Below are 27,609 nucleotides of genomic sequence, written 5' to 3' on the forward strand. Positions count from 1 at the left end.
CATCTCCTGTCAATAGTGCTTGACATGTGAAAATAGACACGATTTTCTTGACTATCGACGCCTACGGTGAGCTGCAAATGGTTGTCTGCTTAGATAAGCTTCTTCTCCTGGCTCTCACCAATATCGTCCTTCCTACTTTCGTCGAATACTCACGACTAGCAGCTGCCACTGGGCAAAGAAATCTTCGTCCGGAACTAGGCGTATGAACACATTGTGATCAAGCCAGCGCATACGGTGAAACCCGGCTCTTTGTTCCCGCAAAAAGATCTGCTCGTTCGCAAAGGTAGACGGAGTGATATGAGATCAGTCAATTATTACTCACCTAGTTTTGAGGGCGGTGTAACTGAGACGCCCAGGGAGTTACCTGCACAAGCTAATACTCAGTCAGGACAAGGTCTTTCCAAACCAGAAATACGTGTTGTGGGCGGGCATTTACATATTCTGCAGCCTCTTTCCTTTGTTCTGCTCTACAGTAGACTCACTCAACGTGCCTTAGTAGATTCGCGTCCAGGAACCGGGGTTGCCATGTGTCTGCAAGAACTCATTAGGCGCATTCCAGAAGCAATGGATGTCTCATGATGCTCTGTGAATGACTCTGGATAACAAGCACGCATGTTTTGGGGCTACATAAGTTCAACTCACCGTTCGGCTTCCAGCATCTACCATCACCTAAGAAAACTTTTCTTAATATCACAGCCATCCTCTCATGAGACGAACATTGGTATCCAAAAGGGCATTCACGATTCCTTCATCTTGACCACGTCAGTCACAGTATTCAGCAAAATCATGAACTCCAGCTTCCGCCACTTGGAGGCCGCAGCCGCAGAGAGCAACATTGAGGCCCTGGAGAGGCATCGAGAGACTGCTTCTACACTCACCAAGGCCTTGTCTGACTTCTTACTCGCCCAAGCAAACAACACAGATGATATCCACCACTGGCACCAGGAGCTGGTCAGACTATCAGATGGTGACCAGGTGAAACCCCCAGAGACTTTGATCATGGTGGTGGGCAGCATGGGAGCAGGCAAGAGCACAGCCATCAACGGCCTGATCGACGAGGCCCGCCTGCTGCCCACCAGCGGGTACGACGCCTGCACATCCGTGGCGACAGAGGTCCGGTACAACCACTCCACAGACCCAGACGAAGCGTACCGCGCCGAGATCACCTTCATCACAGAGGAAGAACTGCTCAACGAGCTTCTAATCCTGAGGGAGGACGTCCTCTCCACCAGCGAAGCGGCGGGCAGCAGCAGCGCCGGGACAGCAGCTGACTACGATGACAACAGCCACGCGGAGGTCGCCTGGGACAAGATCCAGGCAGTCTGGCCGCGCCTAACCAGGGCCGAGCTCGCCGCGCCGGACTTCGACATCCACGTCCTGCTTGAGGACGATCTCATCCGCGTCTGCCTCGGGGAGACACGCCAGGTCTGCCACTCGACTGCTGCGGGACTATGCCGGTACCTGGAGAGATTCATCGCCAACAGGGACAATGCCGCCCTTGCGAAGAGGGCCGAGGGCGTTGGTGCGGAGCAACAGTATTGGCCACTGGTGGACAAGGTGAATATCTTTGTCAAAGCCGAGGTGCTTTCTACAGGTGCTGTAATCAGGGACATGGTAGGGTGACCTTTTGCTTGTTCCTCCCCGCTGATTTTCCCCATGCTTACATTGGTGCGTGGCTGACCCATTCCTCTCCGCCAACAGCCTGGTGGCCAAGATGGAAACTCGGCAAGGTCTGCCCGTGCAGCTGCAGACGGGGACAGGTGCGACCATTTGTGCGTGCTTGTACCGATCAAGCGCGCAATCAGTGAGCAGATCGTGAAGAAGCCTTTCAACGACGCCAGCACGTTCAAGAACTGGATCAAATTCGACGGTAGGCTTGACCGCATCACCTATGTCTGCACCATGACCGACGACGCCATCGAGATAGACGGAGACGCTGAGGAATTTGGTCTCGGGGAGCATCTCGACGAGGCCAGGCAATTGGAACAAGAGCTCGACGCCTGCGACGCTGCCCTCGCTGGGGCACGGGAACAACTCGATGCCTTACAAGTCAGATCGCAACTTGTAGAAGACACCGTTGGGTCGTGGATGAAATCAGCGGGGGACAAAAGAAAGAGGAGCGTGACGTCTGAGACTGTGCGCGAGAAGAGGCTGAGAAGAAATCCACTCCCCTCGCCACCAGAATGGGGAAGCTACACGGCGAAGCTTGATATGGAAACGACCGAGGAACCAGTCGAAATGCTTACGTCTAACCTCGAGACCGAGGTAGAAGAACTTGGCACAAGGATTCAGCACCTGGAGACAGAGTGTGAAAATTTGCAACGACAACTCATGCAGCATAACCTCTTTCTGAAGGAGTCATGCATACAGGCCCGGAACACTCTCACCCGTTCTGCCATCGGACGAGACTTTGTTCACGCAGCCAAAGAGTAAGTCTCGCGCTTGGATATGACTGAAGCGCATCTTGTTGGTACTGATGAGCCAACGTGCTAACTCGACCGAAAAGACTTCTTTCTCGCCAGGGAGGATCCGAATCCAGCGTCACAGATCAAGAACTTGATGACGAAAACAAGCGCGAACCCGTGCCTCCAATGGTTCATACTGTTTCGGTTCGCGGCTACTTCGAGTCTCTCAAGCGGCACAGGAATGAGCAATTCTGGGCGCCCAACACGGTGGAGCTGTCCGGAATCCCGGCGTGGCGAGACCACATCAAGGAACTAACCGAGCCCGCCCGCCGGCGCAAGTGTCAGGCCTTCCTGAGGGCTGTCTTGCGGTGCTTCAACCATATGGCCATATGGTGCGACAACGGCTCGGGAATGAGCCTCACCTCTGAGCAGGAAAAAGAGGAGTTGGCCCGGTATAGGCGAGATTTGGACTCAGGTGTTAAAGTATTTGAAGCCTTCCATTTCCCAAGTACGTTCTCAACGAATAACTGACTTACCGCAGCGCCTGGGCTTCCATTTCGATGTCTTCGTCGACGAATGCCGGGACGTCTTCGACAGGCTGTTCTCAGAACGGGTTAGAACTGTGCTTCCCAAGGTCATCGGGTCAGCCATTGAGGTTGCCAGCACGTGGCCGTCCCGGAAAAGGGGTGATAAGCTGTTGACGGCTTCATCCTACCGGTCTGCGTGTAGAAAAGGGTGAGTCTGGACAACATCCCGATAGTGGAGCTGGATTAGGCTAATGCGGCAACTCAGAGGGATCTACGAAGGTAAAGGTCATGCCCACAAGAATCCATGGAACCTCAATAAAGGTAGGCCTTCACATCACTACAAGACGCCATGTTCTCTCTTGGAACACTACCTGTTCGTGCCGAGAAGCGGTCCCTGGTCTTTCTTTCTTTCGTCACGGAGCTGATCTTACCACCCTTCCTCTGAAAGATTCCCTTGCTTCAAAGGTTCCCTATCGTTTTACCCGTATTCTACGTCCTGCTTCGTCAGTGGACGCCCTTGATCTCTCCAACGTATCACACTGAAATGTTTCCCAGTCCTCCAAAGTTCCATAACGTGGAATACTATGTGATCAAGGACGCAGGTTTCACTAATTTCCCTCAACAGAGCTGTCAGAGCCGCTCCTTGACGAGATCGACTACCAATGTGGCAATGCATTCGAAAAACTCCTTCCAGCCGCCTTCAAAGACCTCAAAGCCAAGTCTGCACAGGTCATTTACGAATTAAGTGAGGAAGCAGACAGGCGCATGCAACCCAGCATGACGGATTCGGCGCGCCAGAAGCTGCGCCTTCAGGCGAGGTCACAGATAGAAAGCATCCACGATGCTGTCGAGGATATGCGGATGAGTTTGACCGACGAGGACACCCGGGGGTATACGAGAAATCAGCTTGAATCCGCATTGAAAATCGAAATGCGACAAACCTGGAAAGAGTGCGTCAAAACAACCGGTAGGTCTTTCCCCTCTCCCGCGAGACATTTGTTGAACGCACACGAGGTTGACTCAATCACCGTCAAATTCCAACAGGCGCCGGGTCTTTCCAGCGCCAGCAGGCCATTGTGGAGCGTCACATTCGCGACAAGGGCGCAGAGATGTACACCTGTGCTTCGTCCAGGGTTGAGAGGATCTTGAGGAGCAGATGCGTTACCATGGGACACACTCTCCAAAATTTGAAGCGCTCGGTGTACAGGGACATGTGGCACGCTTACACGACCAGCATCGTGGCTAAAGACGACGGGAACCGAGCTGCGCGGGAGGAGCTGCACAGGCTTCTTGTGGAGGCCGATGGTCATTTTCAGACCTCCTAGATGAGTGAGGGCTGAGAAATGGTTGGCACAGATATTCGTGCTCGTGATCTCTGCATTGCGAGGGAGCTTCAGAGAGAAATGGAAATTTCACAAAACAACAAGCTGCTCAATCTTCTTTGTTCCCGTGCCGTCTTCTTGCCCACATTTCAACTCACACATCACCCCTACGACCTTTTCTTCGCCAGATTGTCTAAGGTAGCTGTCCTCTGTATATCAAGGTCGAATTGTGTACTCATTCACATAAAGGAAGGGCTTCTAGGGCAGAAGTTCAACCACATATATGAGTGCTACTGGCATAAGGTCTTCAAGCGCTGAGCAGGCCAAGCGATGTTAGTGCTACGCACATACACACCCAACTCGTGGGTATGCCGGGGTTGCTCTAAGCAAATACAGATCGGGCTCACAATGAGCCTTGAGAGCTGATGCAACTTGAAATCTTTGGGAAGAGGATTCCAAGGGAATTGTGTGGAATAAATCTTTCGGAAAAAGCGGAACTGATTGAAAAAGGCCTTTTGCATATAAAAGCGACTTGGCCAGCTTGTACACCAGGTGCAAACAATATATAGATATTACAGTCTTTCCAATTTATAAAATCCAACCGTCTAAGATCATGAATAGTCACAAGTAGGACAATACGTCTTGTTATTCGGCGTCACAGGGTACAAGTCCGTCCCGTAAGTCGAATTGAGGGATGCGGACCCAACCACCGTCCCGGCCTCAGTCCGGATCCAAGTGTCGACAACCAGGTCCTTGAGCTGCTCCCGAGACACCATGATCTGCCTCGAGCCTCTGATCCAGTTGCCGTACCCGCCGTACCCCGTGTGCTGCCCGAAACACAGGTTCAGTCCGCTGCCGGCAACGGTCATGCCGGGCACTACGCCTTCCCACTTGTAGCACCACGTGTCGCCTGGAACACGCGTATCGGGTCAGTTGGGTATCCGAGAATAAACGGAGCATACACTGGGGTATAAAAAAAGACTAAACCTTACCGTGGTCATGCCCAGAAAACACCCCCATGAGCCCCTTGGTCGTCGTGATAGCCTGCATGAACGGGACATCCTGGCCCCCATACTCACACGTCCCATCATCAGCCCCATCCGCACACCAGCCCTGGCCCTGCGCCGCCAGCGGGTAGTCGTCGTTGATGCCCGGCTGGCGGCTGGGGTCCACCCCGGCAACGGTCTGCAGCGCCTGCGACGCGTTGGTGGGGATGTGCACGAACGCCAGCGAGGGGATCACCTTGCCCCCGTGGCGGTTGACGAGCTCCGCGTTTGTCTGCTGGAACCAGTTGACCACGCTCGTGTCCACCCAGTTCGGCAGGCCCATCCCGCTGCCGTCGGCGCCGGGCTCCTGGTAGCGGTGGCCGCCGCGGCTGTCGAAGAACCAGAGGATCAGCTCCGGGGCGCACGGTTCTGCTGTCGCTGTCGCTGTCGCTTGGGGGTTGCAGTTGGCAGGGTACACCGGGAGGTAGTAGTTGGTGACGCCGGCGTCGGGTCCCGGCACCATGCTCCTGGTGCGCGAGTTGGGCCATAGTCTTTCGCGCTCGAGGATGCTTTCGCCCGTGATGTTGTAGTCGTTGTCGTGATTGCCATATGTGGACGCCCAGGTCAGGTTGCGCTTGACGAGAGGGCCGGCGATCTGGTCCACGTATGTCGTGCTGTTCTCCTTGAAGGTGTTCTCGCCGGTGATCAGGTCGCCGTTGAGCACGACTAGTTGCGGAGACTCCTTGTCCAGAATCTGATTTATGACCTTGACAGTGTTGATATCTTGTTGAGGGCCCCAAGAATCCCAGGCGTCTGAGGAGGTCATCACATGTCAGCCCTGATCGCCATTCAGAAAAGGAAAATTTTTTGGGCTCTATTTGAAATCCTTACTTTCACCAAAATGGAGGTCCTCAAAGATGGATATTTGGAAGGTGCCATCTTCTCGAAACTTCAGAGGACCAAATGAGCTGCTGCTGTTGGAGGTGGCATGTCTTGCTGGCAAGACTGCCTGTAGCGAGGGAGCAATAAGCCAGAGCACCGCAGCAAAAGCGAAGAAAGCCATGATTTTCTTGTCGATCGCTCCGAGGTTGCGCATCGGGGACCGGTGTGGTCTATTAATACCCACGCCCTCCCTGGCCTGAGGGCTCCCTTGAGGGCGCTGAAGAGGCACCATCTTCCGGGCATCATGTCCATTCCAACCCATGACGTGGGCTGGGCTCCCTTGCCTAAAGGGTCAGACGAGAGACCATGCGATGCGACACCTGAAGGTTGGCGGCGAATCTCTCGCCTTCTCGGTGGTGGGTGAACATTTACCAGCAATTCCCAAATTAAATGCAGCGCTGGATGAAAAACGTGCTGCATGTGGCGGCGGGAATTGGGTAGTGCCCGCTGCCCACAACCGCATCACTAGGCCAAATGGAGAAGGTCATTTAACGACTCGTGGGCATGATACTGCAACATGTCGATCTTCCGTTACATCGGTGGGATAGCCTTTGCACTGTTAACCTGGCTGTTTCCGAGACCCTATTGAGTCGAATATACGGCTCTCTATGACTCGAATACATATCTACAACCGTGCCCAAGCCACAAGGAGCCTGCGAGCGTGAGAGCAGGGACAAGACCCAGGTCCGGATGGTATCGACATGGGACCTAAGAGAGGTCGTCTTACAAGTTAGGCAGGTTTAACCTAGAGGGGAATGTGGAAAATCCCCTCGGCCCATCCGGGATTGTCTTGTAGGAGTTTATGCCACGACAGAGTATCCTGTAGGTCTTGTCATAAGGCCTTATCCAAAAACAAAGTTATTTTGATACGAGGCTGTCCGGCATCAGATTTCCGACGGGATCTAGTTTCCGGGGATGTACCAAGGCGTGTGGGTATGACTGGTAAATTAATTATGGTATCTGTGCTCAGCTGTCTCCAGTCTTGATCTCTTCACCCGCAACTGCAGGAGCTGATGACTGCCAATTAGTGCAGCACTTTAGGCGAGAATACAATCAACCTCCTTCCAAGATCTGCCTCGCCTGTGGCTTCCGGCTCAAATCCATCATCTCCAATATCCTTCTCACGCAGTATTAACCTCCAAGCCCTGGGAGCTCGTCCAGCTTTCACCCTACACCCTACACCTCAGTCTCGACCCCGTCGCCCTTCTCGCTGTGCTTAAAAAGCCCGCTGACGTTCCCCTTGAGGTCACTGAGCTTGCTCCCTAGGTGGTCGACCTCGCGCGCGGCCCGCCACTGCATGATGCCGCGGTGTTTGCGGTGCAGCTGCTTGTGGTGATCCTTGTAGTCGCGCAGCTGGTTGCGCACGCCGCGCGACCCGTCATCTGGGTCGTTGTGGCCCGGGGCGATGACCGACGCCGCCGTCGACGTCGTGCCCTCGACTGGGTTGCGCAGGATCTTCTTGGGCGCCTTGCGTAGGTTCGAAATCGAGAAGTTCGAGTTGGACCTCTGCTTCTTCTCCTCCGAGTTCGAGCCGTCCGAGTCCGAGTCCTCGGCTGCCGACGAGTCGTCATTCGTGTGCACCTTCAGTCTCTTCTTGGCCGCCTTGTCGTCGCTGCTGCGGGAGTTCTCCGAGCTTGAGTCTTCGTATTCTTCATCATCGACCTCATCGTCGTCTTTGGCCAGGCTCTCATCCGTGATCGTGTCCAGACACTCCATTACCTGCTTCATGTTGCCCCTCTTGGACGACGCAGCAAAGCGCTTGTGATATCCGGAGAGCCCTCGCCAAAACTTGAGCTCCGTCTCGATCTCACCGAGCGGCTGCTCGCCCTCCTCTATACCATTGTAATCACAGTTTGACTCAGCCCTGGCAATCTGCTGCTTGCCGCCTCTCCACACCTTGAGGGCCTTCGTCTCGCTCTCCTCGTCAACGAGGTCACGCAGCCACAGTACCGCAAAAGCAGGCGACTTGTCAGGCCCGAGCGTGGACTCGCGGAATTCGAGAACCAGCGCCGAGCTGTATCGCTTCCGCACAGGCAGAAATGCGCTTTGGTTCCTGCTGTCCTTGCCTTTGAGCAGCCATTCTCCCTGGTCGTTGTTGGGGTACATCTTCACTCTGCCAAGGTCGCTGCGGATCTTGAGCCGACTCTTGGTGGGCTTTCCTGGGAGCTGTCCCTTGACACGGATCGCACCTCGGATCTCGATCGTGCCATAGTCCCACCCCTGCAGAGGCGGAGGAAGCTTCAGCTCAACACTTCGCCAGACGATCGAGATGCGTGCTCGGCCGAGGCCGATCCCGCCGACAAGGGGGAACATTTGCATCACCTGGCTCCTGTCCTTGAGCAGCTTGCCGATCTGCAGATATACGATGCCGATCAGGGGGTCGTCTTCGCGTTCACGGGCATCGCGAACAGCGACGATGACCTCAGAGTTTCTCCAGTCCCTGACGAACCTTTCTGTACCGGCATTGAAGAATGGCTTAGAGTTCTTCGGCTTCGTGCGGGTCCGGTAGATCTTCTTGTGGTTCAAAATAATGTTGCAGTAGCTGTCAGGCATGTCGTCATCCGTCTCCGTTTCTTCTTCAATATCGGAATCGCCGTTCTTGTTGTCTCGCTTACGCAGCTTCTGGACCTCCAAGCCAGTGATGTTGTGGATCTGCACACTGAGGATACCAGAGGGATATTCCCGTGGTGGAGGCGCAGAAATGATCATATTGTCCTCGAGTTCGGCATAGTCTTGGACACGCTGCTGATGAAGCTCCTCGTCGTCCGGTGCCTTCCCGGCCTCCCTGAGCTTGTTTGCGGACTGTTCAGCGACATGCTCCTTCAGCTGCTCCTGGGTCCGGATCTTCTCGATGACAGTCTGCTGCTCCAGCTGCTGCTGCAGGATCCTGACCTTGGAGAAATACCCGACAGACCACTGTAGCGTGCCGGGCATTTGCTCCTCAGGATCTTGGCCTGTGAAACGGTCTTCTCGGTCCTGCATCTGATTATGGCTCTCGGGCTTGTTAATCAGCTCCTTGAGGTCGACCTCGACCCGGCCGAGGTCATCGTCTGCGGTGTGCTTGTCCGAATCCCAGAGCTGCAACCGCAACTTCTCCTCGGCATTCAGCTCCTCTGCCGACACCAAGATATTCGCGTACTCGTGCCAGTCGGGCTCTTGCGTGGACTCAATGATCCGGGTCGAGGCCACTGTTTTGCCGAATTTACCCCAGCCGACGGTGACGTACGCGTCACTCGAGCCTCCTGAGGACCCAATACCGCCGTCGCCCTGTTTGAAGCCACGAGCTCGCTTGATCAAGATGAATATCACACCATGATGGGTGGTGTTCTTCTTGAAATCCTCGCCCATGAGCATATCCTTGAGGTTCAGGGTTAGACTCTTGGGCGCGACATACTCGGCTAGAGCGGCGTCGATGGCTGACTGAACGAAAGATGACAACATCGGTACGTCCATTAAATTTAGCCCATGCTTCGATAGCGGAACGCATGATAACGAGGCCTTGGGTTGTCCGAGGAAGGTCAGGGTACAAAGGCTGACAAACGGTGGGTCGGGCTGGATGAAGGTTAGCTACAGAGGAGTAGACAGGGACCGTTGGCCACTTATAGGCTTAATCACTTACAGTGAGTTGCAGTCGCAGGCGCAGAGTTGCGATGAAGCCTCTCATCTCGACCCAGACTGGGAATGCCACACCACCAACCGAGTAGAATTTCAAGAACAGATGTGCGTTCTTGGCCTTAGCCCTGATAGACTTGCCCGTGGCCCGACTGCGGTAAGCCACTGCGAGCTCCAGGTTGATGAAGTCGCCCTCTTCGGCCTCCATACCCTCGCGCATCGCAGCCTCGGACTGCTCCTCTTCCTTGGTCTTGTTTTTACCATCGTCCTGGCCTTCCTGTTTCTCGTCAGACGTTTCGTCGTGGGCGCCTTCCTCCTGTGCAGCTTCAGGATCTGTGCGATCGCTTGTCTTATCGTTGTCCGCCTTTTCCAGCTTGCCATTGGGACCGACAGTGCGGCTAGCAGCGCCAGTGGGTAGCCAGCGAATTCCTAGTACCCGTAGTGACTGGTTTCCTTGGCCCATATCATCGACTGAGACCATCTTGACGACTGCAGTATGTTAGCCGCACGTTACGGCACCCAGTAGGGTTCATGACGGGTCCCAAAGCTAGGAGGGAAATGATGCACTGAAGTGGATACATTCGTGTACGTACCTCTTGGAAGGGATGCTTGCATGATGTCCTCGATCATATCTATCAGGGATGAGAACAAATCCGGGTTGACGAGCGGCCAAATCGAAGCCACCAAGCTATTTAGCCACTGCACCGACTCGGGAAGCTCAGAGTCAGAGGCGACCGTGGCCTCCTCCTCCCTCCTGGAGGCGTCCCACGTCTCGTCCTCGACGATCTCGTCGACCTTCTTGGAGATCCACCTCCCCATGCCCCAGGCGGTGCCGAGTGTGACGGATAGAAATCCCAGTACGGTGAGCAGCGTCGACCAATGCGGGATCAGCCGGCCCTGGAGGGACGAGATCAGGAACGGGCTGGCCGCGACGACGCCGATGACCGACAAGCCCGCCCGGACGGTGGACTGGTAGGCCGAGGCCAGCTCGTCCTTTAGGTCGGCGAACTTGGGCGGGGGGAAGAGCTTCTGGACGCCGTTGTGGCCCCTCTGGCCCATCTCCCACTCCTTCTGGAGCTCCTCGTCCGTCTTGGAGGCGCCCTGTGGGCCCGTCGCCGTGGTGTGGTGCTCCCCGGGCTCGGGCTCGTTCTCCGGTGCGGACTTTAGGTCCTTGTCGGTCTGGTCCTGGATTATGATGGGTAGGTGGGTGACTGGATCGGTGACCTCGCGGCCTCCAGTCTGGCGTTTGCTCTTCTTCATGGCCTTCCGCTTCTCCTTGGGGTCGACGGAGCTGGCTACCTTCTCCGTGGCGGTCTTCTCTTGCGACTCCCCATCCTTACCCCCATCTTTGGATTCCTTCTGCTGTTGCCGTGATTCTTGGGGCTGCTGGTCGTCTTCCTGGCTCGCCTCGTCAAATTGGCGGGTATCTACATCTTCCTCGTCCCGTGTTGGTTTTTCCTGCTCCTGCCCCTGCTCCTGCCCCTGCTCCTGCCCCTGCTCCTGCTCCTGCTCCGGCACCTGCTCCTGCTCCGGCACCTGCTCCTGATCCCGGAACTGTCCACCCTGAGACTGCTGGCCCTGGGGCTCCTGGCCTGGGGGCACGACATAGTGGCGGTTTGTCGAAGAGTAAGGCTCATGGCTGCCCTTCTGCTCATCCTCGCCTTTGAAGATGGTTTTGACTGATTCATATGCCCTCTTTGGCTTTGACTCGTCCTCGGGACCCTCCTGGGCCGCCTCTGTCTGCTGCTGGCGGTCGTTCAGATCCCTCCTGTGCTGTTTGTAGCCCTGGATGGTAGGGATGGGGTGGCCGCCAGAGTGAGGCCCCACGTGCGACCTCCGTGAGTATTGCTCATCGAAGTCCTGTGGCTGTTCCGCCATGCTGGCGTATCGTCTGGGGCTGCGAGGTGTAAGTGGATGCAAAGTGTGGCAGTGGCTGTAGACAAGCTGAAGTGAAGCCTCAATCCGGCTTAAGAGGGGTATCACTGACGGTCATGCAATTAGGAAAGCAGACTAGTGTGTAGTCGAAAGTCAAGCCGTCCCAGGTCCAGCTAGGTGGCCTGGACGTGGTCGTGTGCCATATTTACTTACAGCATCGAGGGAGACAGTCGTCATGGCATATCCACGTCCGTCACGGTCAACATCGATCGGGCCGGGAAGCTGGTGTGGAGCTGTGAGATGAGGTCATACCCGCGTGCGTGAAACCACATCAGCCTGGGGTCAGATCTCCAAATCACTGCTCCAGCCACAACCAGTTCCAGACTCCAGGCCGCACGACGCAGTGTAATTGGTGGGGCAGGGCGTTCCCAGGGAGGGGTGCGAACCTGTTTTACACTGTCCTGCAGTCCTGTCAGCGCGTCCCTGTGGAAATCGTCTCCTTATGCGTCCAGGCCAAGGCCCATTCATGTCAACACTGCCACATTCAAGCACTCCCCAGCAGAATGCCAGCCTTCGTCATTCAGGCTCTCAGTCAAACCGAATGTCAGATTGCTTCTATTGCAGCAGATATGGACTAGTGGTCGCCTTCCCCAGGCGGTCAACACCCCAACCAGCTTTTGCTAAAGCTCACGATGACCTTTCACAGTGTGATTGCCCCTTGACCGGAACACCACCAGTCTGTGTCTCAGCCAGCGTACCCTTCCAACCGGATTATGATCCATAGGATCAACTCTTACAACGAGCACAGATAGGATAACCTCATATGGGCTCGTTTATCTTCTATTGGATGAACTCGAGGTTTGGGTAAATTCTCCTGCAAAGCAACCTCCTCTGAACAAGCTCCTACAGAATAAGCTCATGGAAGGAGCCTCCTGTAGTACCCTCCTACAGAATAACCTCCTGTGGGATAACCTCCTTGGGATACATCCTGTTTAACTAGTAGCATACGTGTTGATCTCCAATGGATGTTTTGCAATGACTGTAAAACACCATCCACTTTCACGATCCTCCCTTCGTCACCTCGAGTGCATGCCAAGTTTCAGTCCCACCTTGCCAGACCTGACACGAAGTCTTCAGCAACGGAACGGCAGTCAGCGTGTGCGCTTGGGCACATCTCACTTGCAAACACGTACACAATCACAATGCAGCTCAAGATGAGTAAAAAGTGTCACATCAAAAGACTGTAATGCCATCAAACGCCTATCTGGTCCATCTACCCTCTGTTGTCCATGCTCTGGGTATCCACCAGTACAAGTCAAACCGTCCATACCTCACTGTCCCACACCCTCTCAAGCACACGGGAAGCCATACACAACCGGGCTCAGCGAAGCAGTATGTCGACCTCGCGGTCTGTAGTTCCCAGATCTCAAATGAAACAATGTCCAACGCCGACCTATCAGCATGCTTAATCCCGCCCCCAAACCTTCCAAGAAGAATGCACGCTTCCGTGTCACAAGCAAACAGAGACATCAATCGATCTCTCCCTCTGAGTCCCATACAATTTCAGGCGGCTGCCTTACCCTCGAATCATCCAACAGGCTGTCCGGCTCCCCGCTACCCAACCCGAGGAGGCCCTGCGAAGAGCCAGGCAGGGCAGAGGAGCTCTGCATCTCCACACCGCGCCTGCGCAGGGGGCTATCGCCCACGACGACATCCTCACCCTGCTCCCCGAGGTCCGACACGAGACCGCTGGACCGAGGACCCATCTGCGGCGGCGCGGCCTTCGTGGGTGGCGAGACGGGAATGGACGGCTGGCTCTGCGATGAGATCAAGATGGGGTGCCCCCGGTAGGACGGCAGCCGCTGCGAGGGGCTGGACGGGGCGCTGGCCGTCGTGGCCTGGGACGGGCGCACGGCGTAACCCTCGGCGTGTTGCGATGCCTGTTGTGCACGCCTGCCCACGGGGCTGTCCTCGACCCAGTGTACGCTTCTCTGCGAGCGGCTGGCCGGCACGGTGGGCTTAGCAAAGACCGGCTTGTCCGTCGCGGCGACGGTTGCTTGGGGTGGGCTGCTGGTGATTTGCTCCTTCTCGTTCCCCTGACTGGATGGAATTATGTCGGCGTCGCCGGCCGCATCACGCCTCTGACTATGCGCCGGCGAAGACACCATACAGCCCACTTGCGTCGAGTGTGCAATGTCACTACGCAGCTGCATCTCCACTTCCTGTGAGACCGACATGTCGGCCTGGCTTGACTGGGGCTCGCCCGGTTCCACAAATATGGCACGCCTGAGGTTTCCCATCAACTCGCCCAAAACCGCGGGCGGGACGTAGACATACTTGGTCGGTGCCTCTTCCACCCAGCCATTCTCCTTCATCCTGGCTAAGGACACGGGGTTGTTGAGCTCATAAACCTGTTTCAGCTCATATGCGAACTTCAAACCCTTGCCCTCGTTGAACTCTTCATTGCCAACCCCTTTATCGCCATAGGAGATCTGTCCAGGTTCTTTGGCGTTGCTGATAGTTGCCATGTATTTGAGGGCACAAATCGGTCGCGTGATATAAATCCAGATTCGCCCTACAGTCTGAGGGATTCTATAGTTGCGGAACTCATGCGTCTTGTTGCCTTCTGTGATCTGCTCAGCATGTTCGGGGTGGACTGAGACGATAATATCGGATCGGTCAGTTTGTGGCCCCAGTTGTTGAATGCGCTCGAACGGCACGCGTTGTGACTCGAAAGCCTGCGATTTGTACCTAAAATCCAGTTGAGAAACTGGCGGCATCGCTGGCGAGCCCTTTTGCGGAGAGGATACGGTGGACAAGGCCTGTGACCTGTGGTTGGATCCAATCCGCGTGCTTGGCGGCAGGGTAGGGGATGTCTTCTGCGGCGAGGACAGAGGTGTCCCCTTGTCAGCTTCGACTATGCTGGAGATGCTCGTTCGTCTCTGCGGTGTAGGGCTGGGCGTTTCAGGCTCGGCTTCCTCATTCTCGGGTTGAGGATCGGGAGTAGAGTTGCGTTGAGTGGCCGGATGTTGGGAAGGGATTGTACTGGACTTGTGTGGGGATTGCACCAACGCTCCAGCCTCCTCGGTCACCGGTTTCGTATTCCCCTGTGAGTGTGCTCGGGTTGCTGGCGTAGGTGTACCAGGAGCTTCATCGTTGGCCCCGCTGTCGTCCTCGAGTTCGAAGTCAAACTCGTCATCGGAATCAAGGATGATGTTCTCCGCTGGCCGCGTCGACTTCTGCGAGAGGCGTCCTCTGTTTTCAGGGGTTTCCATCTCTGGAGCCGTTCGTCGCACCGAATCCACCTCAGCGTTTCCAACCTCCTCTGTGGTAGTAGCCTCATTATCGCGGGCGGGGGTCTCTCCCAAGATGACACTCCTTTCCGCCACCTCGGCCAGATTTATCTCCTTCAAAGGAGTCCTGTGAACTTTCCCCCTTGAAGGACTTGAGCTCATGCCGCCATTGACAGTGCTCCATGAGTCCGCAATTTCCAGCGTCCGAGGCCTCTTTCTGCTGATAGTTGGTGTCGGGGCATCGACATTTGTTGACCTCTCCTGCAAGGGCGTCCGGTCCATCTGCGACCAATACCGTTCCCCAATTCCCAGATTAGGAGTAAAAGGAGATGGCTGGGATGAAGGGATCACTTCTCGGTTGACAATTTGTTTGCGTGGTGTTTGAGATACATGCGCCGGCGTTGTGCCATGTGGAGGCTGTGAGACGATCTTCTCCGGCGAGGGTGTTGGGCCCTTCGTCTTCTCCTCCAGCGACGATGAACCGCCCAATTTCTTCTCGCTATCTGGCATCCTGGTGGCAACCTTGTTTTCATCCTCGTTGTCGTCGAACTTGAATTCATCCTCAACCTCGTCGTCCTCCGACTGCTGTTCCGACATGAACGATGGCATCTGGGTCAAGGTCTGGGTGTGAAAGCTGGAGCCGGCTGTAGAGTCGGGCACTGTGTCTAGGTCGCCTGTCGTCTTTCTTCTCTTGGTGCTCCTCCTCGTCGTCTTCCGATCCTCCGTCTTTTGTGCGTCATCCTCATCGTCCATGGTCAAATCGACAAGCCCATCCATATCGTCTTCCTCTTCCTGGTAGGTACTCGGTATCCACCCAATCTGCGTCAAGGTTGACTGATCTGGTGTTTTGGAGGGGAGACTTCGACGAGCCTTGCCCTTGCCGTATGTACGTACTGTCTTGTTCCGCGCAGGGAAATAGAGTTGTTTGGGGGCTGGTTCGGAGCGTCGGTACACTTTGGGTTTCTTGGCGACTGATGACTTGGAGGACGCCTCGGGAGCGGTTCGGGTCACCAGATCGTCCATGGACGATTGTGCAGCGCCGCCTGATGTACGAGAGCGCGTTTGAGGCGCCATTGTCGCGGTGTCAGGCTGGCGAGGCGGCGGTGCGGTGCGGTGCGGTGCAGTGCAGTGCAGCGTAACGCGAGGCGGGAAGGAACTGCTTTCTCCTAGATTCTGATTCGGAGCTATTAGAGGTCGAATGGACTTGGCCATGAATCATCCTGGCAAGGTTTCCGTCCACCCCGATTCTGAGTCTAAGTCGTCCAGGCAGTCATGTCGAAGTCAGGAGTGCCCCTGTGCCCCTGCCCAGGCCCATGCCAGTGGGTCACTTCCACTTGGCGCGGGTCAGGTCGAGGTCTCAGACGCGACTGCTCACTCACCGAGACGCGTCAAGCTCGCCCATCAAATGAGATGACATCAGCTCTACTTATGTAATCAACATCGTTTGTCAATTCAACTGCCCAGACAGAAAACCCATGTACGTATTCACTCTTTAATCAGGACTTAAATCATGTCGAAATATTGCCATGTGATTGCGAACAATTGGTTGATATCATTGAATTGGAAAAGAGAAAAAAAAAAAAAAAATTTCGAGCTGAAGTAATTTTTTAGAGGGCAAGCCGCAGACAGCTGTGGAAGCCTCGTCAAGCTGTGTGCCCCGGGCAGGGGGCCCCTGAGGAATTAACAGGCACTCTCAATCGGGCCATTGTCTAACGAGAGCGTGTAATGAGTTTACCAATCTATCTGGGATATACGCCTCCTTGTCCGTCCTCTAAGAGGGTGATGTGCTCGCTTGCCAAATGGCCCGCCCGCCAGGCCATGGGAACTACAGAAAATCAGACATGAAAGCCCCTGGAGACCCCTTTCCATGCAATCCATTTTCCCCTGCTTCCTACTCCCACCTGGTTGATCGACTGATTGATTGGTGCTGTTGTTCCGCCAAAAAGACGCCTTCAAATTCCTAGCAAGTGGTGGCGGTGAACTGATGTGGGTATAGAGGTTGAAGGCATATCTCCGCTGCAACGTTGCGGATCAAGTGATAGAGAAATGAGCAAGGTGAGTGAGTCCGCACCCGGACATGAGGTTTCTAAGAAAGGTGGAATGCGCCCTGGCCCTCCTTGGTGGCTGTGAAAAGACGCTTCTGCAGAATCTTGACATCAGTGTAGTCGGGCAGCTTGAGATAGTTGGCGCAGGTCATGACACTGGGGAGATAGTCGTCCGAAGTGTACGGTGCCTCCGCCGGCTTGCAGACGACGGTAAACATTGGTGTAAGACTCTTGAATCCTGTGTGGCTGTTAGTTCTATTCGAGCACTCCCCACTCGTAGTTGATGCATACCTCCAATGGGAAGCTTGGGGCTTCCGGTAGTGAACTGCAGGAACTCCCGTCGCTGAACCGGCGTCATCTCACTCATGGTTTGCAACAAGTTCCTGACACTCTTGCTGTCCATGTTGAAGCCGTGGTCTGCCTTGATGGAGTCCATAAGAGCTGTAATTGCTGTCAGTTCCGAATTCTCGTAGATGTGGGGTAACTTGAGCTTACTGGCAAGCGACCAATCCTCCTCAGTGCGGCCGAACAAGGTGCACAGTTCATCAGGGGTGAAAGCCCTGAGCGCGCTGTACGGGAACACCTGGGAGAAACCTGTACGGAAAGCATCAACCTGACGGCGGACACCGCTGCCCAGTGTCATGTCGATCACTCGGTCGAGGTAGTTGTCCACGTTGTCGATGGTCAGCATGATTTGCGAGCCGTTGGGCACTAAGTCAATCTCTGGGTAGCCTGGGAGGGTGAAGTCGAGTGACAGATCTTCGACCCGCACGCCGTTATCCACGGTGATGTCTTGGATGTCATTGACCTTTTGTGTGGCGTCCCGGTTGGGATCTTCGACAATTGTCTTCTTGGCCAAGGCGAACTTCTTCACTAGGACCAAGGATCTGGCAAGGACAGGATCCACAAGCTTCATGGCCCCAAGGGAAGGCTTGATGCCTGAGGTCTCATCGCCAATGCGGAAGAAGATGGGGTTGAAGTTGATATCGATGATTCGGGAATCAATCATTGACCGAGCCGTGAACTTGCCCAGCGTCCTGAAGAGCTGCAGGATGCGTTCGCCATTTGGGGTGGTCACATCATCTTCGCTCAGTGGCCGTGGGAATAGACCAGTTGGACCAGAGACATACTCATCGGACTCATTCTGGTCCGCATCTCTCCAAAGCCTGAGTTTCTTCATGGCAAATTCCTTCGAGACGGTTGAGTAGAACTCCAAGGTTGGGCCAAGACCAGTACCGACTTCCTCGAAGTACTCCACCTCGAGGATGCTCTGCGAGCTTCCGTATAGATCCATGACCTTCAAAGCCGATTCGAGGATCTTGGCCCGTGAGATGCGCACCTTCTGTCGCTGTAGACGACCAAGGAACGGGCGGTCATCGCGGTTACGTCTCAACTCTTCCTGGGACTGAGCGTTCTGCCAGCGATTCATGGACCGAGCGTAGCCAAACGAGGTCGACTGAAGGAACAGATGACGGGTCTCGAAGGGAAAGAGGAAAGGATACAGCCGGGCTAGATCCTCGCTCCAGCTTGGGAGACAGTTGCTGGCAACAATCAGAGGCTCCTCTAGCTGCCGGTTGAGCTTCGATGTGAGCTTGGTGTTGACGAACTGCGACAGGGGTTCGATGTTCAGCTTGAGAGTGGCCTTGTTTTCCACAAGCACGTCGTCAATGTTCGCATTGAGGTTATGCAGAATCTTCAGCAGCCGCAGGATGGACGCAGTGTTGGGGTGCTTGGCCAACGATGCTGGGCTGTTGCCTTCACCGTTCTCGCTATCCTCGTTGGAAGCTGAACCAAAGGAGAGCCTCTCGGCCGACGGGGGCCCTGGAACACGCCGGATCTTGATCTCGTGAGTCAGAATCCAGACATTCCGGCTCGAATAGTCATTGGAGTCTATTGCTGGCTTCTGAACTGCACGATACACCGTCGTGTCATTGGTCAAGACCTTGCCCTGATGGCTGAATTCCAAGTGCCAGTCTTGCGGGACGGACTGGATCGCAGCCGCGTAAGACATGGACCGAGAAGGAGACGAAGGCGAAGGAGAGTTCAACAGAGCGTTGGCGAGAAGGCTCGAACGTTGAGCAAGGTTGTTGTTGTTGTTGCTACTGCTGCTTCCCTGCGATGGAGTTGGCACGCGAGTTCCGTCCTCTTTCCGTGCTGTTATCTTGCCACCAGCTGCAACCTCGAGGTTCACAGCAGAAGGATCAGGAGTTGGTGCGTCACCCATGTCTTCATCGAGGTCACCCACAATAGTATCAAGAGCACTGCGGTCCGGTGTCTCCTCATCTTCGGTGATATGCTTTTCATCAGCACACTCGAGCGCGTCCTCAAGGTCGTCTTCGTCGGCTGGGGGCGGGCGGCTTGGCTGTGGTGAATCTGTTGGCGCCGTGCTGCGTCGACTGGACCTACGCAGTATGACTTTTGCGCCCGGTGCCGAAGAAGCGGGGTCCGGTGTGGCTGGGGTCTCTGCTGTTGGGAGCGACCTGGAGGTTTTGGTCTTTCGCGATGATCGAGAGCCGGAGGCCGTAGGTGGGACTGGCGGCGGAGGTGGCGGCGGAGTTGCACTACCAAGCTGCGGTGGCAGGCGGGAGGGAAGACGAGCGGACCCTGAGGGTGAGCCGGCGCCGAAGGGGAATGCTCCTCCTGTCATTGCGGCCAGGGCTCTCGTGAGACTCTCGCGGTTGCCTCGTGGAGGGCGCGGGCGGTCAGAGAGACTGATGCGAGGGCGCAAATAGTCCTCCAATGACTTGAACGTTGCGATTGCATGTATGGACACCATAATGTTTCGGTACACCTTGGGAATGTCGGAGTCGTCGTCGGCGGTGAGCTTCAGGCGGATCTGTTTGGCCAGCATGGATGCTGGACTACTGCGGTGACTGTCACCATGTGAAGCACTAGACACAGTGAGGACCTCGAAGTGCTCTGATCGGCTCAGTAAATCTTGTAGCTTGTGTACCAGCATACTGAAGGGGGTGGCCGGCGAGTCAGCAGTTGCCGTCTTGGGCTTCGATTTGACAGTGTATCCCATGAAGACCTCAATGAACGCTGCTTGAGCAGCCATCGCGAGATCCTCGTCGGGGTTGCTGAAGACCTGTTCAAGGACTCGCACAACACCCGAAGCAAGCAGCTCTGCACTTGTTGCGCTCTCAAACAAGTCGGAATCGAAATAGGTTGCCAATTTCTCGAAAAGCTTCCTGCCATTCTCACCAGCGATACTGCCCGAGGAGGTCGGCCGGAGATAGAAAGCCTCGATCTCGTTCGCCAAATCCGTTAGGTCCGTCAAAATCTTGGTAGCCCTCTTCTTCATAGACTTGGCGTTCTTCTCCGTCTCATGCGTCTCCAAGAACTGCTTTGCATCCTTGTGGATTTTGGATCGCAGCAACTGAGTGCCCGTGAAAGGAGGCGGCCGCGGTGGCCCATCAATTGACATGGTAGATCCCCCGGAGCTATCGGGAGACCTTGACATCACCTGAGGCCGGCCTTCGTTTTCGTGCTCCTCGTCTTCGTCGTCTTCGTTTTCTTCGTCATGCTCGTCATCAGACGAGTGGTGCGACGGCTCGTCGTCCTCATCGTCTTCATCATGTTCATCACCCGCGTCCTCATCGTCGTCGTCGTCAGATGAGCCATTGTGTGAAGATCGGTCTTCAGAAGCCGCAGATGGACGCCTTGGTAAGTTTTGAGATTCAATGACTGCCTTCGCATCAGCCTCAGTCTCTTCAGCCACCTTTGCGATTTCCGCGATAACGCCCTCCCTGTACAGCTGATATTGATAAATGTTTCCCAGCCGTGTCATGAGAAGCTCTGTGGCTTGCAAGGCTGCCGTCACGAGGGTAAGATCGTCTTTCTGGGAGAGGATCGACGCGAGGAAGGAGGCATATGGCACCGGTGCCAGGGCTTCTGTGAGAATTGCCTCGTCCAAGTTGTACAACATCTTAAGCTGCGCCAACAAGACCTTTTGCCTCACACTGAGGTTTACCGTGCTGGAGAAGGCATCCGTCAGAGTCGGGAACAGAATCAACGCAAATCGCCGGACCTCTGTCTTGCAGCCTTCCAACAGCTGGATACGTTTCTCGTCTGAGGTTCTGCGTCTCGATGTTGAGGATGATCCAGTGTTCACTTCGGGTGGAGGTACTTCGTTGAAGCCACCCTTGGTGGGATCAGCAGCGCCCGTGGGCAGCTTGGGCAGGAGTTCGCAGATGACATTAAGAGCCTCAAGGATCTGTTCCCGTGGTCGGTGGATTAGTGCTTGCATGATGAGCACGCTATCGAGTTTCGAGGCGATGTCGTCCGTCCCATTAGGGGGTGATACACCGGTCAAAACCTGGTAGAGAGTCTCGACCACATTCATCTTCATTAGCTCCACGGACAGCCTGGGGCTTGCCCTCGCCGTTGATGCCAAAACTCGCAGAAATTGGGTGTGGATGTTGGGTGAGATCAGATTCGTGCTGCCTGGCAGAAGTAACCGCAGAATCGAGGAAAGGAGATCCTCCGTTACCAGAGCCTCCAGTTTGCTTGGGTTATGGCGCCAGGTGTCCACGATACGAGAGACGCAAATGGATGCCTGCTCCACCACCCGCTGGTCGCTGTTCTTCAGCACGTCGCGAAGAATCTTCATGGCATCTTTCACGACATCGAAGTAGTCGTGCGGAAGGTTGCGACAGCAGTTGGCAGCCGTCGTTACAGCGGTTCGTTGCGTGCTCATGGCGAAGAAGTCGAGGTATTCGAGACAGGCCGCAAGACCACCCTCTTTGACGATTGCCGACGGGTACTCGACAGAGATCTTCTCCAAGGTGCTCAGAGCCTGCTCGGCCAGGTCGATAAACTGGATGTCCCTGAGCTTCTCACAGAGAACCGGGACGGCGCCGGCATACACAACGTTGGTAACACTGGACGGTAGCGCCTCCATGAGGTTTGCGAGACAGCGGCAGGCGAGAAGCATGATTTCCGGGTTGGCCTCCATGAAATCGTCCGGCTTCATCAGCGCGACCAGCTCACGCACGAAGGAATCTGCCGAGAAGTGTCCCTGGAGGTTATCCTCGTTGGACACCAGGAGCAGCTCAGACAGCTCGTTCAGCGCGATGAGATGCAGACTTGGGTCCTCCTTTTGTCGAAGATTGGCTAGTATCTCTCTGAGGCGAGAACCCATGCCTGACATCATCCCTGTGAGGAGCGCGAGGCTGGAGTGAAGACCTCCTGGAGGACCGCCAAATCCTCCAAAGACGTCGTCGTCGTCGTGCTCATCATATCGGTGGTCCTCATCGTCATGCTCCTCACTGTCTTCGTCGAAGTTGTCCTCGTGGGCTGGAGGTGGAGGTGCGGCTGACGCTTTCTCATTCTCATCGGTGCCGGTCATGGGAGTATCCTCATCAGCGTTACTTGGCTTCTTTCGCGACCGTCGGTTCGAAGACGAGGATCCAGGAGCTGGTTCGAGAGCATTTGTGTCAGCTGCTGCAGCTTTTGCCCTTGTTGGTGGCTTGCGAGTCTCACCCTGTGCATTCTTCTTGCTACGACTAGACTTTCGACTCGACGAAGCAGACTGCGCGTTTTCCGAAGGGGGTATGGACGGGCCTGCGGCAGATCTGGAGATAGTCAGCAGGCGGGGTTCAAAGGGGGGAACTTTGACGGCTTCATACTCTGGACTCGACATAGTCGGAGCGTGCTTTCCCTTCCTCTTCCTAAGAGAGTATGCGGGCTGTGAGGGGGGCGCTGGGGCAGCGGCTGGCTGAGGGGGTTGTTGGTCGGGGACCTTTGCTCTCTTCGAACGCCTAGTGGAGGGAGTCGGTTCGGGGGCGACCTCTAAATCGGCGGTGGCCTTACGCTTGCGGAGTTCGGATCGTCGAGGCGCGGGGGCAGGAGGGGCAGGTTCGGTCGGGGACCCAGCAGCAGAAGCGCCAGCAGGTCGGAGGGAGTCTGCCTGCCTTGCTGCTTGGCGAGCTGACGAGCGAGTGGCAGGCCTATTAGACGAAGACATGAGTAAAGAGTTGACCAGAGACCATCATTTGATGCAGGTATCGAAAAGTCAAAGAATCGTTCAAAGGCAGGTCAAGCTGCAAGGCGCAGTGAGGAGTTGCGGTGGATGAGGAGAGTTACGGTGGGAGGGGGAGCGGCGGAGAGGGTTTGTGTAGGTGACAAGAAGTTGGGAGTGATTAACGCGGTCGAATGTTCTGGGTGAAGTGGAAGGCCTGAACACGATTGACTGCGCCGACAGCAGATGCCTAAGACTGATTTCTTGGTGGTGCTGTGTTGTTGTTGCATGAAGTTTAAAGTGCTTGGGCCAAGAGGTGCAGGTGCGAGTGCAGGTACGGCCCAGGTGCTTGAGCTGGTGCTGGTGCTGTGCTAAGCTGATGGCGTATGGCCGGTTTGGTGGAGCTCCCAAATTTTGGCACCATGGGGTAGACGGCTGTCTTGGGAAGACGGCAGGCAGTCCAGTCCAGTAGTGCGCCGGCAGAGAATCAATGGGGGGTGGGTGTCTGGGTGATCTGGAAGAGAGGGATGCAGGTTCAGGATGCCACAAGTTCCTCCATCTCGAGGCCTAGCAGGCTGCAGAAACGGCAAGACCAGGCCCGCTAAAGGCGGGGAGGAAAGAGGGATGAATGGCTGAGGGGAGGTACGGATGACTATCGATGGAGAGAGGCAGGGGAGGCGGGATGGGATGTCGCTGCGAGAGGCAGTTGCTGCCAGGGTGAAATGTCAGAGTGAAGGAGCGAGCGAGCACTTTTGGGAGCTTTGGGAAGTCAGGACATATCCGGCCTAACACGACACAGTGCTATGCAGTGCAATACAATGCAAGCAAGTGCCAGATTATAACACTTGATACCAAGACCGGATCTTGTGAGCAAGCGGCGGGTAAGGACGAGCAGCCGGCCATTTAGCTGCCCTGCTGTCCGTCCTGTCTGCGTGTCCTGCCTGCCTGCGCGACCACCAGCTCGAGGGGGTTGATATATAATGTATGTACTTCGAATGGGATATTATGGTATGGTATATGTGCGATGCTGATATGGGATGGGATATGGAACTGAAGAGCACGGGAAGTGTGTGTCTGTGTGTGTGCGCGCGGTGTGTCTGTATGCATGCACGTCTGTGTATATGTATGTATATATATACCTTGTTGTTTTTGGCGAGGAAGAGTAACGGGACCGAGTGTTGATCGAGCCGGAGGCTACAGCCGGGGCGCCTGCTCTCGTCGTCGTCGCTGTCCTCACTGCCGCCGTCGCCGGATGTGGGTTTGCTCTCGCTCGTGGGCTTGGGCTTAGGTTCGGGCTCGAGTTCGAGTTCGGCGGCGGGATGTCGGTCGCGGCGGAGGCGGAGATGGGAGGGAAGGAGATCGATGTCGCAGTGGAGGCCGAGGAGGCAGGTTCTGTACTTCTGGGCGAGCGCGAGTTCCAGCTTGTCGTACTTCGTTCTGCCATGGATTACGCCGCCATTGGGATTGGCGACAAGAGTTCACGGTATAGTATTGTAACAATATGATTTAATCGCTGAGGGGCGGCCCCTGGCAGGCCTTGTTCATTGATCCTGACGAGTTCTAGAAGGTCGCAGGCTGAGACTGTGACACAGTGTGCGTGGTTTGATGGAGCCGGGTCGGGTCGGGGGTTCGCCGTTGGGCGTCGTCGTCGTGGTTGCGGTGGCGATGATTATCGTCGTGTCGTCGTCGGGTGCGTGGTCGTGGTCGTCGCAGAGACGCAGTCCGGGATCCGGGTGGTGATGAGGTCCAGGCCGACTTATTAGTCTACTAGATAGACTAGATAGACAGGTAGATAGATAGATCACGGGGAGGAACAGACAACGGCCGTCTTTGGCTTGTCAGGTCAGGTCAGGCTCAGGCAGGGTCTAGCGGGTAATAGTGTACAAGCACAAGCACAAGCACAGCCCAAATAACAAGTCCTTCGGGCCCGACGCAGGCCCAGCACCTCATTCAGAGCCAGGCCAGGTCACGACTCTTGAATGGCCAGGCGGCGCCTAATAAATTGCCCCATGAGCCCCGGCAGATCGTTTCGGCCCCCTCAGGCGAGTGAGAACCGGGGATGCTGTTGAGGTAAGCAGTCCCAGGGGCCCACTGGACCCCTGATCCCATACCGTAGCATTCCACCGCTCCCGCCCGCCTCCATGAGAGCAAAGCTTGTTGAACGTCGAGACTGAAGGCTTTGCCGGGCAAGTGGGCTTCCCAATGAAGCCAGAACTGCTGTCTTGAGAGATTTTTCAAATCTTTTTCTCTGTGTGTGCGCCTACCAACAAGTGTTCTTTGCACTGTCTGCTGTGTTGGTTCCAGTCTTTCTCTCACACGCACCGCCACGTATCTATGACGATGACGGCATCCAAGGTAGCAATGGTGGAGACTCAGGACCCTGGCATGTCAACAATTGGTCGCGGGTGCTGCACCTCAGTCAACAGCGAATAAGTCGACCCATCCCAGATTTCAGCTTCACTGCAGTCGCGAATATCCTCTGAAGAGTCATTTTGCAAAATCTTATTTAGCCTTCTAGCAACAGGAGTATCTAGAAGGATACGGTTATTCTTGTTGCTCGGGCCACAAGTCCGAGATCGGATCTGAGTGACCCGTTTCCACTGCTTTAGTCCACAGCCCGCATATCCTATTATTCTGATCTTCGCGATGGCCTCATTGCTTGTCAGGCAGAGGTGATAACCTCACAATGCTCTCTTTTATTGTACATGGCCCATTGACATCTTCCGGATTACTGTCGATCTACAGCCAAAGCTCCATCTGGCCAAGGGCCAGGTGGCTCGGCTTCTGTCGGGTTTAGCATGACGCCCGTCCCTGGCTGAGGGGGTTGAGCCGCGGGTACCTACATGGCAGTCAAGTGAATTGCCCTCCTCCGTGCAATGGGATTCTACCCAAGAATCTCTCGTTGCACTGAGCTACAGCCTCGAATTTGCCTCTCATAAAGGTCAGGTCTCCGCCCAGGCGCAATTGCTGCATCGCGATGAAGATCCGAGCCCCCAACCTCACCCCGGCCCTCCGTGGTGCTCGTCCTTCGCTGCCGCTCAACGGTAGCTTGGCCACCGCCCTCAGCTCATCGACGCGCCGCTCTGCATCCTCGCTCTCCCAACGGCCGGACTCGAGATACGTCCAGTTCCCCGGGGCAGTCAAGTCCGCGTTCACCACCAAGCTCCAGTTCGAGCAGCCCTCCTCCCACGATGCCATGCCCACCTACCGCGCCGTCGACCAGAGCGGCAACGTCGTCGATCCATCCTTCAAGCCAGACCTCGGCGACGAGGAGGTGATCAAGCTGTACAAGAACATGCTACTTATTTCGATCATGGACATCATCATGTTCGATTCCCAACGCCAGGGCCGTATCAGCTTTTATATGGTATCAGCTGGTGAGGAGGCCGTCTGCGTGGGGTCAGCATCGGCGCTGACCAAGGAGGATGTCATATTCTGCCAGTACAGGGAGCAGGGTGTCTTCGCGCAGAGGGGGTTCACTCCGAAAGACTTCATGAACCAGTTGTTTGCCAACAAGATGGACCCTGGAAAGGGGCGCAATATGCCGGTACACTACGGTAGCAAGGAGCTGAATATTGTACGTGTTATCTGTGCCAGTCATTTCGTGGTTTGCATCCGTTTGTCTCCCATCAGTGTAATCTCAGTCCCGGACTAACACCACGTCTGCTCGAGTAGCACCATCTCGTCGCCCCTTGGAACACAGATACCCCATGCATCAGGTGCCGCGTACGCCTTGAAAATGCAGCGGCTCCAAAACCCTTCCATCCCACCACGCGTGGTCGCAGTCTACTTTGGCGAGGGCGCCGCCTCCGAGGGTGACTTCCATGCGGCTCTCAACATCGCCGCGACGCGTTCCTGTCCGGTGGTCTTCATCTGCCGGAACAATGGCTACTCGATCTCCACGCCTGCGCTGGAACAGTATCGCGGGGACGGCATCGCCAGCCGAGGAGTAGGTTATGGTATCGAGACGATTCGAGTTGACGGTAATGATATGTGGGCTATCCGCGAGGCCACCAAGAGGGCAAGGGAAATGACACTGCAGGATGGCGGCAAGCCTGTGCTCGTTGAAGCGCTAACGTACAGAGTGGGCCACCACAGCACGTCGGACGACTCGTTCGCGTATAGGGCACGTGTGGAGGTCGAGGACTGGAAGAGAAGGGACAACCCAATATCGAGGCTGCGAAAGTGGATGGAGGCCAAAGGGATTTGGGACGAGCATAAGGAGAAGGAAGCGCGGGACAGCACGAGGAGGGAATTGCTGAAGGCGTTCCAGGAGGCAGAGAAAGAGAAGAAGCCGCCGATTCGGGCGATATTCGAGGATGTATATGAGGAGCTGACACCAGATCTGAAGAAGCAGATGAGTGAGCTGAAGGAGCACCTCGACAAGTACCCGGATGAATACGATGTAGGAGAGTTCGAAGGGGGTAAAGAGACTTTAAAATCATAGAGCGGAGAACAGATTCACTTTTGCAAATGGCTGTGTTTGCAGTGGAGGGCAGTAACAACGCGGCCTACGGGGTGGGCACCTAGTGTGCGATTGCCTGTGAGACTGATTGTTGATTTCGACTGCCTTGGACAACACTGCAACGCCCAGGCTTCGGAGGTCGTCACCAGACAAAATTGACAGAACCACCTCGCCG

General features: G+C 55.5%; 7 protein-coding genes across 7 annotated transcripts; 3 read left to right on the forward strand and 4 right to left on the reverse strand.

Moving 5' to 3' along the window:
* Nucleotides 1-786: 786 nt before the first annotated feature.
* On the forward strand, nt 787-4,257 carry INS49_010115 (uncharacterized protein; the record flags this gene model as incomplete). The annotated part of the gene is made up of 8 exons (XM_043170841.1): nt 787-1,581; nt 1,702-1,730; nt 1,806-2,429; nt 2,507-2,888; nt 2,947-3,140; nt 3,198-3,253; nt 3,558-3,899; nt 3,977-4,257. 8 exons carry the CDS (start codon nt 787-789, stop codon nt 4,255-4,257), a joined length of 2,703 nt encoding a protein of 900 aa, XP_043025406.1.
* A 608-nt stretch (nt 4,258-4,865) lies between these two features.
* INS49_010116 (uncharacterized protein) lies at nt 4,866-6,444 on the reverse strand (the record flags this gene model as incomplete). Its single annotated transcript, XM_043170842.1, has 3 exons — nt 4,866-5,164; nt 5,247-6,053; nt 6,132-6,444. The coding sequence occupies 3 exons, from the start codon at nt 6,442-6,444 to the stop codon at nt 4,866-4,868; spliced, it is 1,419 nt and encodes a 472-aa protein (XP_043025407.1).
* A 914-nt stretch (nt 6,445-7,358) lies between these two features.
* Nucleotides 7,359-11,672, reverse strand: INS49_010117 (uncharacterized protein; the record flags this gene model as incomplete). Its single annotated transcript, XM_043170843.1, has 3 exons — nt 7,359-9,734; nt 9,802-10,283; nt 10,388-11,672. 3 exons carry the CDS (start codon nt 11,670-11,672, stop codon nt 7,359-7,361), a joined length of 4,143 nt encoding a protein of 1,380 aa, XP_043025408.1.
* A 1,526-nt stretch (nt 11,673-13,198) lies between these two features.
* On the reverse strand, nt 13,199-16,036 carry INS49_010118 (uncharacterized protein; the record flags this gene model as incomplete). Its single annotated transcript, XM_043170844.1, has 1 exon — nt 13,199-16,036. One exon carries the CDS (start codon nt 16,034-16,036, stop codon nt 13,199-13,201), a length of 2,838 nt encoding a protein of 945 aa, XP_043025409.1.
* Nucleotides 16,037-17,048: 1,012 nt separating this feature from the next.
* On the reverse strand, nt 17,049-22,975 carry INS49_010119 (uncharacterized protein; the record flags this gene model as incomplete). The annotated part of the gene is made up of 3 exons (XM_043170845.1): nt 17,049-17,245; nt 17,299-17,448; nt 17,503-22,975. 3 exons carry the CDS (start codon nt 22,973-22,975, stop codon nt 17,049-17,051), a joined length of 5,820 nt encoding a protein of 1,939 aa, XP_043025410.1.
* A 1,026-nt stretch (nt 22,976-24,001) lies between these two features.
* On the forward strand, nt 24,002-24,474 carry INS49_010120 (uncharacterized protein; the record flags this gene model as incomplete). Its single annotated transcript, XM_043170846.1, has 2 exons — nt 24,002-24,035; nt 24,170-24,474. 2 exons carry the CDS (start codon nt 24,002-24,004, stop codon nt 24,472-24,474), a joined length of 339 nt encoding a protein of 112 aa, XP_043025411.1.
* A 1,472-nt stretch (nt 24,475-25,946) lies between these two features.
* INS49_010121 (uncharacterized protein) lies at nt 25,947-27,416 on the forward strand (the record flags this gene model as incomplete). The annotated part of the gene is made up of 2 exons (XM_043170847.1): nt 25,947-26,473; nt 26,642-27,416. The coding sequence occupies 2 exons, from the start codon at nt 25,947-25,949 to the stop codon at nt 27,414-27,416; spliced, it is 1,302 nt and encodes a 433-aa protein (XP_043025412.1).
* Nucleotides 27,417-27,609: the final 193 nt, after the last annotated feature.

This window comes from Diaporthe citri, assembly GCF_014595645.1.
Source record: "Diaporthe citri strain NFHF-8-4 chromosome Unknown scaffold_4, whole genome shotgun sequence".
NCBI lineage: Eukaryota > Fungi > Ascomycota > Sordariomycetes > Diaporthales > Diaporthaceae > Diaporthe > Diaporthe citri.